The sequence below is a fragment of the Aulostomus chinensis genome, chromosome 4, assembly GCF_037954235.1.
Source record: "Aulostomus chinensis isolate RoL2024-O1b breed Wild chromosome 4, RoL_Achi_v1.0, whole genome shotgun sequence".
Lineage (NCBI taxonomy): Eukaryota > Metazoa > Chordata > Actinopteri > Syngnathiformes > Aulostomidae > Aulostomus > Aulostomus chinensis.
In genome coordinates, this window is record NC_141323.1 from 19,105,380 (window position 1) to 19,122,967 (window position 17,588).

At 42.8% G+C, this 17,588-nt stretch overlaps 2 protein-coding genes across 2 annotated transcripts; one reads left to right on the forward strand and one right to left on the reverse strand.

The window, feature by feature from the left end:
* Window positions 1-4,171: 4,171 nt before the first annotated feature.
* On the reverse strand, window positions 4,172-15,269 carry pnpla8 (patatin-like phospholipase domain containing 8). The gene is made up of 10 exons (XM_086202261.1): window positions 15,144-15,269; window positions 12,112-13,243; window positions 11,762-11,911; window positions 11,094-11,245; window positions 10,637-10,731; window positions 10,379-10,550; window positions 10,182-10,239; window positions 9,785-9,979; window positions 6,044-6,239; window positions 4,172-5,967 (listed from the first exon to the last, which is right to left on the reverse strand). Exons 2-10 carry the CDS (start codon window positions 13,069-13,071, stop codon window positions 5,693-5,695), a joined length of 2,253 nt encoding a protein of 750 aa, XP_086058387.1. The 5' UTR covers window positions 13,072-13,243; window positions 15,144-15,269; the 3' UTR covers window positions 4,172-5,692.
* akap14 (A-kinase anchoring protein 14) lies at window positions 14,189-14,710 on the forward strand. Its single transcript, XM_086202518.1, has one exon. The coding sequence runs from the start codon at window positions 14,189-14,191 to the stop codon at window positions 14,708-14,710; it is 522 nt and encodes a 173-aa protein (XP_086058644.1).
* Window positions 15,270-17,588: the final 2,319 nt, after the last annotated feature.

The window sequence follows — 17,588 nt, forward strand, 5'->3', positions numbered from 1 at the left end:
ACACTCGCCGACGAGAGAAATGTTCCGTCTGTCTCTCTCACCTTGTCCACCTGTCAAACCTTCAAAACATCTTTTTTTTTTTTCAAGTGTTAAATGTCAAACTGAAGCACAGCACTTACTCATCTACAGCTCACCGCTCAGATTGTATGCTGTGTGTGAAAAAGAGAGTATCACATGATAAATGCATGCAGCGCCACTCATCCAGGCCACAGGGCATGAACATTCACAGAGTCGTGTATAGTTGCTCCTAATAATGGTGACAAGTCCTGAGGTGCAGCTGGGACCAAAACAGAGAAATTGAGCTTTTTGCATGATTTAACATGAGAGGGGGAAAAAAACAACAACAACAACATGTGGCCATGGATGCGCAATGTTGAATACCCACCGCAATGTTGAGCTGGAGGGTTGGGTGGCCACGGAGAGTGTTGACGTACGTGCAAGACTGTCGGACAAATATAGGTGAGTGTTTTTGTGTGAGCAGGTGTGTCCCAACACCAACCGACTGGCAGAAATCTGTGGATAACCGCACCACAGTGTAAACTGCTCAGCGCTTTCCTCTCAGTAGACAAGCAGACAGGCACCAGTGCTACATAGCAGACATACTGCTAGTGGATGTGAAATAACTGTCCCTGAACACGTGCTTACAGGGAGCATCATCCGTCTGAATTCTCATTATCTGAAAACACGTTTTTGGATTGAACATTTTTTTAGTTTCTTTAAAATGGTTCCTTGGTCCTTGGTCTACCAGAGCGTTCTACGCAGTATCCTAGCTGTTCCTAGTACTGCGCTCCTCTAGACTGAGACTTCAGGTTCTTTTAACCCCTGGTATTCCTCAACCTTCTCCTGTTCCTTCTTCCCCATGTTGGCGTCAGCTGGTATCGCCACATCTATCACCGCTGCCCTCTTCAGCTGTCTGTCCACCATTACTATGTCCGGTTGGTTTGCCGGTAGTTATGCCAGCGCGTACGCCTTCTTGATCAAATACATCGCCTGGAGGTGTGTTTGAGGTCATTGTCCTGTTTGAAAAATAAACGATGGGCCAACTAAACGCGAACCGCATGGGTAGCCATGCTGGTCCGGTGTGCCTTTAATTTTGAATTAATTCCCCAACAGTGTCACCAGCAAAGCACCCTCACACCATCACGGCTCCTCCTCCGCGCTTCACAGTGGAAACCATGCATGTAGAGACCATGCGTTCACGTTTTCTTCCTCCGTTGCACAAAGACACTGCGGGTGGAATGAAAGACCTGAAATTCGGACTCAGCAGACCGAAGTCCAGATTTCCACCGGTCTAATGTCCGTTCCTTGTGTTTCTTGGCCCAAACAAATTTTGTCATCCTCACGCTTGATGGTTTTTGCAACTGCACTTGGGGACACATTCAAAGTTTTTTGCGAATTTCTTCAATTCTTAAAGTAACGATGGACTGTCATTTCTCTTTACTTTGCTGATTGGTTTGTGCCATAAAATGAATTCTAACAAATAGGGCTATCAGCTGCGTACCAGCCTGACTTCTGCACAGCAGGACGGATGGTCCCAACCCCGTGAAGAAGGCAAGGAATTCCACAAATGAACCTTGACGAGGCACACCTGAAACGCACAGAGACTGGCTGATGCTAGTTAGCTTAGCACAATTAATGGTAGTGGGTGGGAAGTGTTAGCCTACCACTGTCAAAAGTCGGCTAATGCACTTTTCTCATGCATTAATATATCTAGTGTTGTGCGTTACATTTACAATGAACTTCAAGAACTACAAAAGCAACAATTACTCCAAAACATGAATGATTTTCTGAGGTAGTTTAAGGCAGATTACTTTTGGTTCAGCAGAGATCCAGAAGCTTTTCTATTTAATGACTTTTGAGGGAGGTACGCTAACACTTACCATCCACTAGCCTCCATTGTGCTAAGCTAAATAGCAGTCTCTGTGGGTCTAATTACCCTTAAGGACAGGGTTAAGAAGTGCATTTATTATTTTCTCCAAAAGTTGGTGTGTTCCTTTAAGCTTAATAAAATGTGCTATTCTGAATTGCATGGTTATAAAAATGGCTGCTAAATGATGTAATATAATATCACTTTTAAATTACACTTTTGCATGCATCATTTAAAGAGATGACATAGTAAACATGTAGCAGGATAATTTTACATTTTCGGGCTCTCATCCAAATCTTCTTTGGATGCAGTGAGCACTTTAAAACCAGTTTACACAAGCCAGTATATATCGCGGTTCAACGGTGACGGTGACCAGGTACCTGCCTGCTTACTAATTTTATTTACACAAAAGGTTCCATAGCTTGGCCAGACACTGATGTGAGGTCATTCTTTTTTCCCTTAACCAAGAAGTAGGAATCTGCAGACCCTGAGATGGCATGAGGATTGGGATCATCAGGGAAAAAATAAATAAAATGTGTGAATGTCCTCAGGCCCTCTTCCATCACCTCCATTAACAGCTAGGATGCATGAATCCAGGCCCCTTTTGCTCAGTAGTTAATGCATGGGCTTGAACATGCTCTCAGACTCTCAGAGGGACCTATTTGGTGGTTCACATGTATCATTAGAGCAACTTTATGTTCATGCATTATGATGCTATGTTTACATTTTTGCAGCGACAGCCACATTGGGTTGAGGCGCTGGTACTCCAGCGCAATTCCAAATAAAGATGAGCCGTGACAAAATAAAGCGAGACAACTTGGGCAAACTTTGCCTCTCGTGATACACTGATGTTTGCATAAGGAGATGGCACATCCTGGCAGACATAAGCCTGATGGAGGTGTGCGATCGGTTGCAGCTTGAAAACGAGAAAGACAAAAAAAAAAATAAAAATGGTGAAACGTGATCACTTTTTCCCGCTATTTTTACTGACAGAAACAGCTTGTGTAACACATTTCTGTCAGATCAGGGACAATTTTAGATAGACGTGGGCACGCATACTGTACATTGAGATTTTAGAGGAGAAGGGAGCCATAGCAGTTGCTAGGGAACACCATAAGACGAGACAATCTAATTATACTCGCGAAGGAGTAGGAGCAGACAGTCAGTTCTGGCAACATGAGCAAATCATACACTTATGCGTGGATATGTTTGTGACACCCCCACCCCCCCCTTCTTTATTTCATGTAAACAGCTCAGCCTCACCTCATCTGTCACTCTGGACTGTCAGACACACTCACACAACCCAACGAGGAGAATAATATCTTGTCATATCTTGAAAATACATGATGTAATAATGTATTTTAAAACTCTTTTGTATTCAAAACTATTGGGGCTAAACAGTGCTTCACCTGCCACCTTTCTATTGAGTATGAAGGGGCACATTGGTGTTACGAAGCAATGGTAGAATTGAGCCTAGATCCCTCAAATTCCAAAATATTATACTTCTCATGTACCGTTCATCACATCTAGTAAAAGAGAAGAAAAAGATGAAAATTTGACTTAAACAATAAAAAGCAACCAACGGTATGTCATAGATTCCCGATGGAAAAGTCAAAGTTATGATAAAATCTTAAAAATGAGATAAAACAGTAAAAAAAAAATAGAGATAAAAGTCATAACAATTTCTTTCTTTTTTTTTAAATTTCATCAACACTTTTTAAACATACTTATAAGATCTCTCAGCTTCAGCTTTCAGTGACAAGAAAGAGCGCAGGCCCCTCTAGACGTAAAGCAACACAACCATAAATCAGACCTCGTCAGTCGGACGCATCAAATTTTTGGGCCTCCTACGATATACAAACCCTTCTGGGAGGCCAACAGTCTATCAGTCAAGTGAGGTGCAAGTCTGACACTTTGACAAGTGAAATACTTATTCTGACATTTGTCATTGTTGGAGGATTCAAGGTATATCTCCATGTGGTGTATTGTTCTCGTTGACTGCGGCAACAACAGAGTGACTGGGAGGAATGAATGCGATGGAATTTCAGTGGATCTTCAATGGGATCAAAGTAGTAAAGCAGAAAATGGACGAGAGCAGAAGGAAAAGAAGCAATCCATCATTAAATGACACCTGGCATTCCTTCGTGATTGTGTTTCAAGCATGTGAAGGCGGTGTAATGGTAGATAAACAGGATGAAAAAAATAAATATTCCTGCAGCATTCCCAACTCTTCATTTTAGAAGGACAAAAGAAATAACACACAGAATGAGTCAAATAAAGTTCAACCGAGGCTTTGAAAACCAGGTTTTATTATTTCATGAGCCTTTTTCTCTTGTTTTGCATTCCATTGACATTAAAGAGGGGAGGACGAGGGGCAATCAGGGTTATTGATCTCATGAAGTCAAATTTTACATCTCTATAAGATGGAGCAGAGGTATCCAGGCACTGGACTGCATGGGCCACGATCCCTTTTAAGCCTACAACACAGCACTGAAGAGATATCCATTTCAAGCACACACAACAAAGCAAGCACCTGCATTACAAGGACTACTGCAGTAATGTTCAGACTCTTAAGCAGAAGAATTCGAGTATGTTTCAGATGGGAAGATTTGCCAATATTGATCAGTTCAGCAGTATATTTCATAAAGAGGACCCATTATGCTTTCATTTTCATTCTAAACTTATCACGACGTAGCTTTTACGCAGCCCCTTTTGACGGAAACTAGCTTTTTAAAAAAAACACCCTTCGCTTTACGTTCTCCCTCCCAAAAAGCCTGCTTTCTTCTGATTGGTCAGCTTCCAGAAGCGCGCAGAAGGGCAGCAGCCAGTGTTAGCGCGCAATGCCTTTTTTTCCGAGGTCCTTAAAAGAAAGCTAAAGAGGACACAAAAAAACAACAACTGAATAGCGGTCCTGAGCTGTGTCGTCATAAAGAAGATCAGATAGGAGGATGGAGGTTTCACTGTATTTTTTTTTGGGTGTGCTGTGCCTGGAGCTGATGACCATAAATACCGGTTTTGTAGTGAAAGTAGAAGAAAACATTTGAGTATTGGTAGCAGCGTGAAGCCTTTTTTGCTATTACACCTCATGATTTGACGCTGTAGCCATGTTTAATAAGAACACTGTTACAATATATGACATACGATAAGGAAAGGCATAACAGGTCCCCTTTTGAATTAAATAAAAAGCACACAAATTCACAATTTATAGTGATAGCAAGTATTATTTACATTGTTTTCAGATCAGGATCCGAATTAAATCTTATAAAGTGCATGAGGTTTGTTCTCCTGTACAGTGTTAAAAAATAGGCATATTTATGTCATCGTTTTTCAATCCTGTATGAGGTACATTTTAATGTATTCAAGTCACTGAAATAAGATGGAATTTTCTCACTTACGGTCTCTAATTTTGTCTTTACAAAAACAAAAAAGAACAACAACAAAAAAACAAACACACCAGCCATATTTGCATCCATGACTCACGCGCGTCTTCTACGCACTCTACCGCCAGTGTGCACATGTGCGTCTTTCCTCTGATTGAGTCATGTCATCAGTGTAAAAACCTGTCTTCAATATGGATGCATCGTGTCATATAATAAACTAACCTTGATGACAGCTTTTACCATAATTGCCTTTACATGTGCAACTGTATTCAAAAGTTTTCTAGAACTGTTATTTCTTTGTCAGGTAGATTGTTATCAAACCATGTAAACAAATCATTTGGTTTTTTTCTATCCAAATGGCCTCTTTAAAAACAAACGAACAACAACTGACCTGTGGTCCTTATTTATGTGTCTTCTTACATTGGACCGACCAAGGCTGGGCTAATTACAGCTTGGAGACAAAGGGGAGACCCTGGTACATGTCAGCCTTGAGCTTGGCCCACTCTGCTACTTTCTGGATGCTACTCTTCTCCTGACCCAGAACACTAGCTGCCTTTCTGAGCTTGGCGTCGTTGCGCTCCAGATAGCGTTCCCCCTCGCTCATGAGGAAGTTCAGCTTCTCCACACGGCTCTCGTTCAATGGGATTTCCTCGCTCATGTAGGGGTTGAAGCGGAAGTAGGTGTTGGGGGGCAGGAGGGCATCCAGCATGGTGTGAACCTCTGAAACAAGGATCGATTTTTAGCGAAAAGCCGCACTGTGGCTTTGCGAAACAAACAATAATTAAGATGGCCATACCCTCAGTATCAGTGGCGCTGCTGATGACATTAGTGAGCTTCGTCTTGAGGCTTGTGAAAGTAGTGTTGTTCTTTCCGGCCGTCTCATAGCGTCCAGTGCCCAGAGACAACACGCACTGCAGTGGTGTGTTTGGCCACAGGCACTTGCACTCATGGATAGCTAATGCTGTGGGGTTGTTTATCAGGAGTCCTCCATCCTAAAGAAGACATGAGAGAGGGAATGAATATTAACTCCTTCTGTTTCGTAAGGAGCTCATTCTATGGTTCCCGACATGAGACTTTAGTATTCTAATCTTGACTCCAGTTACGAGCTTATTACAAATCTGTGCTTCCTCTTTCATCAGGCTTTGTCCTTTATTCACCAAACAGGATTCTTTAAAGTTCTGTGGACATAAATGATGCCAGCAGTGAGAGGAAAGACACAATCAGATTTAATGGATGCCTTGTCTGGCTTCTGCTCTTTCTCACATCAGTCCTCTCCTAAATCCAGTTCTGGACCTCATCCAGCCACTCAAGTGTTTAAGTGGATAAACAAAGATGGCGAGTGTGGTCTGCAAGAGGTCTAGTCCTGCCTAGTAAGCCAGGGGTGAGGGTCACTTCAGCAGCTCTAAAAGGGGTGGGAAGTTAAAAACAAAAAAAGAATAAACCCAAAACACCTTTTAAATCCTCTTCAGGGCCTGAGGAAACACAGCACCTTGAAAGAGACAAGCTATGTATGATTCACTTTGTATATATACTAAAATTCTCCTGCAGTCCCAGAAATCTCATGAGAAATACCACTGCTAGGCCTGAAAACTAGAGTAGGATTGAGAGCAGTGGGTGGCAACTGGAGCTCAAACTGTCTATGAAATGCTTTGCAGCTCCAAGAGGAATGTGGAGAACAACATGCACGCAACTCATTCACTCGCCAGCCTCGTTGTCATCCCAGTGTCAATGGAACGACCAGGCAAAACAGGAGAGACGTGAATGGGAACATGACTTTCTAAACAGATGATGCAATGGCGCCTTCAATTAAAATAAATCAGCTCTAAAAGCTCCTGAAATCCTGTCGATATGGCTACAAACAGCTGATCAGAAATACACAGAGCAGGATTGGGAATTCGAAAATACTGTTGTTGACCCATAAAGAACCATCTACCAGGAATTAGGAAATAACAAGGGACGGGGGGGGGGAAAAAAAACTTGTCGGGAGGAGGGAAACTGCTAATTTGGCTAAAGTAGGTTGCTAAAATGAAGCTAAGCCTTGAGCATAATTGCTGCCCATAAAAATGACCTAAATATATCTGCCTGGCCTAATAATTAAACTTCAAAAAACACTATTTAAACAGCTCCCATCAGGAATTTCATGAATCGGACCCAAGCAGGAAGAGAAAATAGACCATTATGCGAGATAAGTTAAACACAGGTGTAACCCTTCAAATACAGCAGACATATACAACCGGGACAAGTGGAGCAGGGGCATGCAGTGCTCTACCGCTATGAGTATTTTCCACAGCTATCAGCTGCTCTACGTGCACTGGATAGATCCTTTGACCTACAGGGACATGGATACAGAGATTTGAAGTCACAAAATTGCACTACTTGCTCAAGTTACCTGATAAAAACAGAAAAACAGAAGAAAAAAAACAACAGAAATCTAGGGCAAAAATGCGTTGTGTTGCAAAACATTACGATGACTCCCCTCAGTTCCCTTGATGAGTTATGCTACGACATGTTTCAGAAATGACAAAAGGTGTTTTTGTAAGGCGCTTCATGGGAAAATATTAGTGCTTAACCTCAGCCATCCAGTACATCTGCAATATCTGACTGAAATCCGTCAAAATCCCACTCTGCTGCCTTATCAAATTATTAAAAATAAAAGAAATGGGGATCCTACGAGAAGCATTTTTACCTAAAAAAGGAAACAGTATAAAGTTACCGTGTAATGTATACCGTGTAATGTATAAAAGTATTTTTTTTAAGTTTTATTATTAGGCTCCCCACGACCCTTAACAGAAAAAGCGGTAGAAAATGGATGGATAGATGGATTAATAGGCTTGTTCTTTTTATCAGTTTCCTTATCTGGTAGGTCAAATCAAACAGAGTGAAAATGCTGTCCTTGCAGGCATAACTCCAGACATCCCTGGGGTAGGAGCTCTAACTAATCATCATGAAGGCAATCTGCTATGGCCTCCACATCATCCATCCACTTTCCATACCGCTTATCCGTGAAGGGTCGACGGGGGGATGGAGCCTACCCCAGCTGACATTGGGCGAGAGGCGAGGTTCACCCTGGAGGGGTCACTCGTCCGTTGTGGGGCCATCAGGAGCAATTAGGGGTTCAGTATCTTGCTCAAGGATGCAGGGGAAGTGAGGATCGAACCAACGACCCTTCAGTTGCAAGATGGCCACTCTACCTCTGGAAGGTGCCGCCCCTGGCAGCGGCATGATGTTGAGTGTATTTCAGCTGAGACTGACAACAGTAACCATAGCTCTATTTCACTTAGGTGGGCCTTTTTAATGTGCATGCTGGCTCACTGGAAAGCTAACACTAAAAGGAACTTGGCCTGAATTAATTCCATCAACTACACCTCTGTTTATCCTTCTATGACACATCAAAATGGCTGGGGTGAAAAGGGTCTATCATCATGGTAAAAGGCAGTAATTAATTTATAAGAGGCTTTTACCCAGCAGCACACTGGCAATAACCTTCACAGCCTGATTTTCATTTACTGATGTCCTTCATCGTAAACCTATGATTTCATTCTCTGCCCTGCTGTCCTCAACAGAAAAACAGCCGTCATCCATTACTTAATGCATCATGCCAAGTCAGGTTGAAGCGAATGCAGAGCTCATTATCCTTTTGAGAAGACGTTTTATCCAAAACACTGCTCTTTCTAACTTTAAACAAAATTAGACGGTTATACAGCTGCAGAGCCTCAGACTCAGATTTCAGGTGCTCATGCGGTCTGACAACTAGCAAGTGCTCAGATACACTCAGCGAAACACATTAGATGGAGAGGTGATCAAACGCCTGTACTTCTGATGTGGAATTCTGTATGGTACCATATTACGTAAACATTAAAAATGTTCAAAATATCAAAATATGTGTTTTTGTGCATAGGTGCGATGCTGCTGCTATAGGTCTTTCTGAAGCACACAGCGAAATAGTAGCTGTCTGACAGGCGATGGTCGAATTGAATATTCTTACTCATTTCAGTTCTCTCCAGAGTTCAATGTCTGGGATGTTTAGGGGCTCAGACCCGGTGTATATGTTTACTTTCTCTGTCCCTCAGGCTGTTGACAAACGGGGGGGGGGGGGGGGGGGTGAGCCAATGAAGAGGACTGCTTCCAAGGTTATGAGGGAACAGTGATGAAACGTATCTGCACGTACATCTTTCATGTGTACAAGCCTTGAGAGCAAATATACAGTGTCTCTGCCCCTGGTGAAAGCACCACAGTGGAATTGTTTTGATTGATGAGGTTTCAAGGAAATATTGTACTTGTCCCAAAGTGGGGCCCTCCTAGGGAACTTGACTTCTGTTATCCCTAAGGTCACCTGCTTTTTCCCTGGCAATTTAATTTAATATTGTTAAAAGGATTTAGAAGACCGGACTCAAAAAAATGGAAAAGTCAAGCTAATGTGGTGTTGCTATGTTGTAACTGATGTCTTGATGAGTCTAAAATTCAACTAGCTAACCTGCATTGAGCTGATTTAAATTCCGTACAGACGTGTCCCGGTTCTCTCACTTCCACATCATACCTGGTGGAGATCTTTTCCCAGGATATATTCCTGGAAGTAGCCCGGAGCAGCAGACGAGGCCCTGATGGCTTGCCACATCTTGTGTTTGCAGTCTCCGAGGTAGTGGGATCTCATTCCTGGCATGAGCCTGTAGTTCCTGAACACATAGGCCTTCAGAGGCAAACCCCTGTTGACAAGTGTGCTCACTGCTGACACCTGGTGGACAGAGTGGATTTGAAACATGCCAAGTCATCTTTATGCAAATGGTGGCAAGCTGGGGTTTTTCTGTGCTTGGTTGTACAACAGACAAATGCACACTGAGGCAACTGAGGAAAGTCTGGAATGCATCTGAACCCACTCAAGTCAACAAACCAGTACTCGTCCCAGCAGTAGAGAGCTGAAGAGATATAGAACTCACTTTCGGGCAGTTTGGATCTCGGGCACTTTCAATCATATATCCCTCACCCATGCGTTCCCTACAAACAATTACAAAAAAAAAAATTGGAATCGTATTTAGAAAGCACTTGCTAGTTGCTAACCTATTAGCACTAAACAAATGGATCAATAAATATAATAAAAGCTTATTATATTGGAAACGAAGTCCTTCAGACTAACTTGAGGATGTTTTCCCAGATTTCGCTATCATAGAAAGCATGGCTCCAGCCCATCTTAACGGTTCCAACGATAACATTTTGCTTGAAGACGTCTGAGCCCAACTTCCTGTACATCTGCTCGCACTCTTCGAGAGGAATCTGATAGATCCCAAGCATGAAGGCCAGGATAGCACCTAAAGCAAAGGAACAAGCGTGATCAAACTGCGAAGATGCTGATTTGAATTCACGTGGGTGTCACTTAGGACTGTAACCGTTTTACCTGTGCTGACTCCGCAGATGTAGTCGAAGAGCTGGTGAATTCGTTTTCCGGTCAGGTTCTGCAGTTTATTAAGAACCTGCAAGGCCAGCAGTCCTCTGAAACCAGTCACAAAAAGGCAGCTTGTTATAAAAAAAATTGCGTAGAAAAGATCGTTCTGGCCTGTAACTGCGAATTTGCGTTTCTTTCTGGTGGAACTGGTTCCTCTCATTTGTCTTTTTTTTTTTTTTTTTTGTTCTGGGCAAGAATTGTGAATTCTTTTGACTGGTAGATTTTAAGGCCCTCTGGTACCTAAGTATTTTGTGAGTTACATCCGTAACTCCATCCTACAATAAACACTATTTGTAAGAAAAGCAAATATACAGTAAACGTGTGAGGCTGTTAAGGGGAAATGTGATTATTAAATATTTATATATACAGAAATGTGACAAATAAACCAAGGCTGATTCATTTATGCTACCTTGTCCCTCCTCCATCTATTGCCAGAACCCGAATTCCTCTCCCTTTGACTGGATCTGTGTAGCCAACCAGAGCAACCGCTTCCCTGACAGCAGCCTGCAGGCGAACGTCTGTGGCCTGGCGCAAACGTAACAGGCAGGGCAGTGCTCTCTCCTGGAGATCCAGGGGCGATTCAGAGAGGGACAAAAAACAATTTCTAATCATACACACTTGTTCACAATGTTGACTTGGAAAAAAAAAAACACTGCTTTCCAGTGGAACAGAACAGAGCCTCCCAATTAAAGAAGTATGATCAGGTCCAGCGGCACTTCAAACATTTACAGTTACCACACTCGTCTCACTGCAGTTTTTCTGGTGTACAAAAATGTGAATTGTCTGCCCAATCCTTGTCCCCACGTTTTTGCCCTGCGTTTTCTTTTACTTCGAAAACATTGGTAAATACAGAAAAAAAAGAAAAGAAAAGCTGATGGTGAAGCTAACGCAAATATGCAGCTCTTCATTGTTGGAAGTGTTCTTGAATGCATGCAAAAATCACACAGCGGACTGCTTGTTATATTACACGTGTATTCCCTGTAACTTACCCACGAAACCATTTTTTTAAATTTAAAGGGGAAAAAAAAAATCGTGAACATCAAATAATGGGATAGCCATTATGACACACGCGCTAACCTTGATGGCCACCCCTCGCGTCTCGGGGAACTCTAGCAGATGACAGCTGAGCTCCTCCACTCGACTGGTGAGGAGACTTACATCAGTCACCCGCTGAAGGCCTTTAACCAAAGCTCTGGTCCTGTTGTCCACACTCATCCGGGCTATTATCTGCATGACACACCACATATATACAAGATGAAGGAAATTCAACCAGTTTTCTGATTAAGGATTGTTTTCTGCAAATTTTGAAGGGCTTCTAAATATTTCTTCTGAAACAAATTCCAGAAGCTTAAATGACAGTAAAACAGTTTTTTGTAGTTTTTCGTTAACTTTCTTATAGATTATAGGAGCCATATTGGTCATCCTACCTTCTCTCTTTGAGCCAGCAGCTCTTGCTTTGCCTTATCTGCCGCCTCATCTTCATTGCCCGTCTTCTCTGCTGCCTTACCCAGAGTGGGCTCCTCTACAGCAACTGCAGGCGACCTGTCTTTTTCAGCTGAAACGGTTTTGGATTCACTTCTGAATTTAGGGACCAGAGGAGCGATGTAGCTGCCAACAAACGCCTGAACGCTGGGACGGGGGTAGGATAGATAGTGGGTGAAGCCTTTTTTAGGGGAACTGGTAGGAGCAGGGACAGGCTGAGCTGCACTTCCTGTTGAAGGGGCAGCAGAGGAGGGCTCGAGTTTGGGGTGGCTGGGCTTTACTGATGGAGAGATGGGTGGAGGAGAGGGAGATTGAGTGCATGCAGGAATACTCTTAGACTCTGCCACTGGAGACAAAACAGGAATGTGGTCCCCAGTTTTTCCAGCGGCAGTGCTGATAACGGACTCAGGAGGTCCTCTGTGCTGCTGCTGCGGCTTAATGTCACCTTCGTCTCCCGGTGTGCTGGTGCCAAAGTAACTGTTGATGTGCTGAGCCAAATGTTTGTAGGTCTCATCCATGTTGGTTGAGAGGCTTGAGGGGTGAAACAGCTGCATGGTTTGTTTTGCCACGCTGGAAGAAGAGATAGTTGCAGATGCAGTAGCTTCTGAAGCTAAACTTGATGAGGACTTCTTGGAGGAAACAAATGGCTTCTCTCCAACTTGCTGCTGTTGCTTCTCAACCACCTCCTCTGTTGCTTTCTTCTCAAAATCTTCTTCGTTCATTGTGGATTCAGGTGGCGGGGAAGCGGCCGTGTCAATAGATGTTTCAGCTTTGACCAGGACTTTTTCCACATGAGTGCTGTCCACTGTCGTATTGCCAGGCTTGAGCCGGGAGAACTTGGAGATGAGGTCCGTGCTGCCAACTGCCTTGCTGACACTATCTAACGTGGTTCTGATCCGTGACATGTGTCAGCTAGCTCATCGAGAACAGCAGCAGAGAACTTCAAATTAATCAATCAAATGTGTGGATAAAAAAACAGCATTATGGCAGGCCACCTGCCATCAGCTACAGCGGCTTGCGTAGAAATCCCATTTTGAAGGAAGATTATTTAAATTTTCTGCTTGTTTGGACAGTTTTCTGAAAAAAAAAAAGGTAAAACAAAACCATCATCAACAGGGAGAGTCAGCACAAAGAAACCTGACATGTTTTTGCTGAATGCAATTATTGTCCGTTATTCTTGTGCCAGATGAGCAGATAGATAATCCTTTCTGGACCTCCAATGAATGGCTGAATGCTAGTTAATCTAGGTGCATTGCACATTAGCAGTGAGGCATGGCAGCAAACCATGTCAAAGGTCATCAAATAAACATTTCTCGAAAAAAAAAAAGTATTTATAACATTCATCGTGGAAAAAAAACAAAACCTTTTTGATGGACTAATACCCTGATACTAAGCTTTTTGAACCAGAATATAGATAGGGGAGCAACTGCAGGCTATGGTAGCTGAGAGAGTAACGTAGGATTGGAAGCTGAGGCAGTCAAAGTAGTTCCCTGTCTATTACCTGTTAGTGATAAAATAACAACACCTTGTAATTTTCAAGCCTTTTCACAACAAATGTCCAAGTTTGATGAATGCAGACAACGAACTTTTTTGTTTAAAAAAAAAAAAAAAAGGTGTATTTGAATCCATTTTAAGATGATATGCTCCCAAACCCTACAATACTTGTGTGTGCAGCTAAACTAACTAGCAGTCAGCCTTCCCGTGGAGGTCTGGAGCGCCAGAATGCACTTAGATATGAGAGAAGGGTGTCTATTAGCTTGCTCGACTCTAAAAATGAAGGACAAAAACCGTATACCCTTAAAATTGCCACGTTACTTAAATAATGACGTCATTTTGAGGGAAAAAAAAAAACTGCGACTCAAACGTAGGCCAACAGAGGTCCCTACTGTCTCACAAACCACCGGAACCAGGTAGCCATGGAAACTGTTCAAGCGACAAAAAAAACAAAACAAAAAAAGCATTCGCAAAATACCTCCTTCGTTTATCCAGTTGTTACAGATCGCGTTGTTAGAGGGGAAAAGGATGGAAGATCATCGACCCTCAGGTACTCTGAATCTCCCTGCTGAAACGTCACAACTGGTAAAAACCTTACTGCAGAGACAGCGCTACCCTGTCATCCAAGAGAAGGAGAGGAACTTCCCTGACGATCCAACTGAGACTATTAAATGGGTCTGTAGCAAAGACTTCACAATCGAGATAGGACAGACGCAGATTTCGGAGTACATCGGAAATTGGGAGCTGAAGCCTTCTTGGCTTCACAGTCTGGACTACCTCTGCTCGACCAAAGAGGAGCATCGCGCCTTCCACCACTACCGGGCCCGCTTCAGCACCCCCACCCAGCAGAATTCCATTCAGCAGACGGCTAGTGTCTACTTCACTGTCCTTCAATCCATAGGAGGACCGCAAAGTGAACCAGTGGAGGTGCACTTCATAGTGGAGTCAAACAGGCTAGTGCACACACCGGGGAGGACCAGGTTCCGAGAGAAGTGGCTGACTGACATCATTGAGAGCAAGACGGCGCTGCGAAGAGCGATGGACCTTTGAACATCTGATAGTAGACACTGTAGAACCACCCAACCACACATTTCCTGATTTTTCCGAAATGCTAATTAGGCTCAGAATGCTTGGTGTCTTCAGTTACTTTAACTCCGCGTTGCTAGGTGGAAGCGTGTGTAAATACGAAATAACTTGATGACCGCATTAAAAATCTTCCCTTGTACCTTCTCTGTTCGATGTTTCTGTCAGTCACGTAAGCTTTAAATAAACGCATTCACATTATATCCTTATTTTCAAAATTAACACCGCTAAAATATGAAGACTGCGAGTTAGGCTTCCCGAGAATGACAACAACTAAACCTGGGAAACCAAGTTAGCTGCTGCTAGCTTCACGTTAGCTAAGCTTACAAGTGCAGCGCGTACACGCAGTACATCCAATTTAGTACCAGGTCACGAAGGAAACACACAATTTTGTTATTACCTTACAAAAGACACGCTGGTCGATCTGTTTCTGAAATATTCCATCCAATGTTTTGTTGACAAAACGCATACTGCTGTAGCGATCGGTGCTAGTTAGAAAACAGGAAACGAGGAGGATATGACGTAGTACCCGGCGTGAACCAAACATCCCTGCACTGAACGTGTGACACTTTTAACGCTTTTTTATTTCTGCCGCTAGACGATGAAAAAGACTTATACGATGGAATACTATTAAAACGGCATTATTGAAGTTTAATACAGTTAACATTAAATTTAATGATTGAATTTATATTGCTGTTCAATTGTATTGTATTTTACAAAATTGACACCAATGGCACACAGCACATCCGAGATAAAATATGATAGAAACAAATTATGAGTTTATAATGATAAGTAAAGACAAAAAGTACATCCATCCATTTTCTTCCGCTTATCCTGTTACGGGTCACTGGGGGCTGGAGCCTATCCCAGCGGCTTTCGGGCGACAGGCGGGGTTCACCCTGGACAGGTCACACGTCCATCGCAGGGCCAACACATATAGACAGACAACCATTCACACTCACAGTCACACCTACGGTCAATTTAGAGTATCAATCAGCCTTGTCCCCTCTTGATGTCTTTGGACTGTGGGAGGAAGCCGGAGTACCAGAGAGAACCCACGCAGGAACAGGGAGAACATGGAGACTCCACACAGAAAGATCCTGTGCTCAAGCCGGGACTTGAACCCGGAACCTTCTTGTTGTGAGGCGACAGTGCTCACCAATGAACCATCGTGCCACCCCTGACAAAAAATGCATTTAAAAAGAAAAGAAAAAAAGCATTATCATAGGGCTGTGCAAACCAAGACAACAGTACTGTCATAGATCCATGTAATCCATCCATCCATCTTCTATGTCGCTTATCCGTTGAGGGATCTACTAGGTGGTCTGAATTCACTTTTTTAGCATCTTGGGGAGCTAAAACATTTACTTTTTGTGAAAAAGAAATTGATAGTGTTGTGATAGTGTTTAAAATATTCACAGCAATTTTTTTTTTTCCTCAAATTGAAGCTTATTTGGCTTGAACAATGCAGATAAACAAGAAGGGTTTGCTTTGTTTTACCTTTGCTCTCGGTGGAAAAATGAGATTTGATTGACCTTTGACGGAATGAACTACCAGGAGAATGATATGTAATTACATCACATGCTGATTGATTTTCATTATATCTCTTTGCTTGAAAAGCAGTCCTCTGTGTGGAAAATAACAATGGGTGGTAATTATGATAATACGTTTCAGAATTTGGCAGATCCAGGCTAAAGTTCAAAACACGCTGAGTTAAAAGCAGTCAAGCTCGGCTCTGTTGAAAAGCACAGTTTACCCTGGGAAAGTTTGAACTTCTGTTGCCATGTAATTTGATGTGGTTGACATCAATCTGAGTGCAGCTAAAAGAAAATATAGGCTTGTTTCATAATCAGAGAGAGCAGGTGGTGGATGTGGTTGACCGACATCATAAAGAGCAAGATGGCACTGTGAAGAGCCCTGGATCCCTGATCATCTGATATTGGACACAGCCAACCCGCTCAGAGGAACGTGTTTGCATTCTGCTGAAATGCCATCCTATGGGCTTTACTTTAGCTAGGACAGCTTGGGATGTTCCCTCAAGGGTAACAACACATCTGTTCTCTAACTAGTAAACCAAGAAATGTATGCATCTGTATGTCTGTAACTCAGTTACATAAGCAACCGTTCTCCTGATTATTATTAGGTTTGGTGTGTGTATTGCTGGTGTCTCAGTGAAGTATAGTGCTGATCTGAGGTCTGATCTGAGGGTCTAGGGTCTGAGATAGCAGTCAGGGTGACTGAGATCAGCGTCATAGATGGCCCCTCAAACAGCTGACACTTGTCAGTGTGTGAAAGCATGACATTTATCTGCATGCCAATCTTCAGCGTAATTAACTCAATGACTGATCAATGTCAAATGTGGCAAAGCTGTCAGACGTCAAAGTTAGACATCATACAACCGGTGGCTCCGCCCCTCAGTATCATGCCATTAACTGATATCGTTTGTGTTCAAGCTCAAACGATAGTCCATCTAATGCTGAGGATCTCCAACAGCAATTCGTGCTCTGCCTCAGTCCAAGAATAATAATTAACTGGGCTTTTACAGTTTCGTACAACTGAGCATCATCTGCATGTATGTGGAAAGCAATGCCATGTGGGGGGCATACACAGCAAGAACGCTAGGTGTTGTAAAGATTCACTTTTTTTTTCACTTCCTTTTCCATCACCTGACTTCCTGCCGTCCCTTTTCCTTCTCACTGATTGGTTGGCTGGTTCACACTTCCTATTTAAACACATCCCTTTAAAGCTATGAGAATAATACTGTATTTTTCTTTCAGATATACCCCGTGTGGGATTTTCCCCATACACCTCTACTATCCACATTACAAAATAAATATCTTTAGAG

Excerpts from the sequence above, each read along its gene's own strand:
- pnpla8 (XM_086202261.1), bottom strand. The coding sequence starts at position 13,071 with ATGTCACGGATCAGAACCACGTTAGATAGTGTCAGCAAGGCAGTTGGC. Across the intron at positions 10,551-10,636 it reads CATCTGCGGAGTCAGCACAG|GTGCTATCCTGGCCTTCATG; the intron begins GTAAAACGGTTA and ends CCTTTGCTTTAG. Across the intron at positions 5,968-6,043 it reads CAGCGCCACTGATACTGAGG|AGGTTCACACCATGCTGGAT; the intron begins GTATGGCCATCT and ends TCCTTGTTTCAG.
- akap14 (XM_086202518.1), top strand. The coding sequence starts at position 14,189 with ATGGAAGATCATCGACCCTCAGGTACTCTGAATCTCCCTGCTGAAACG.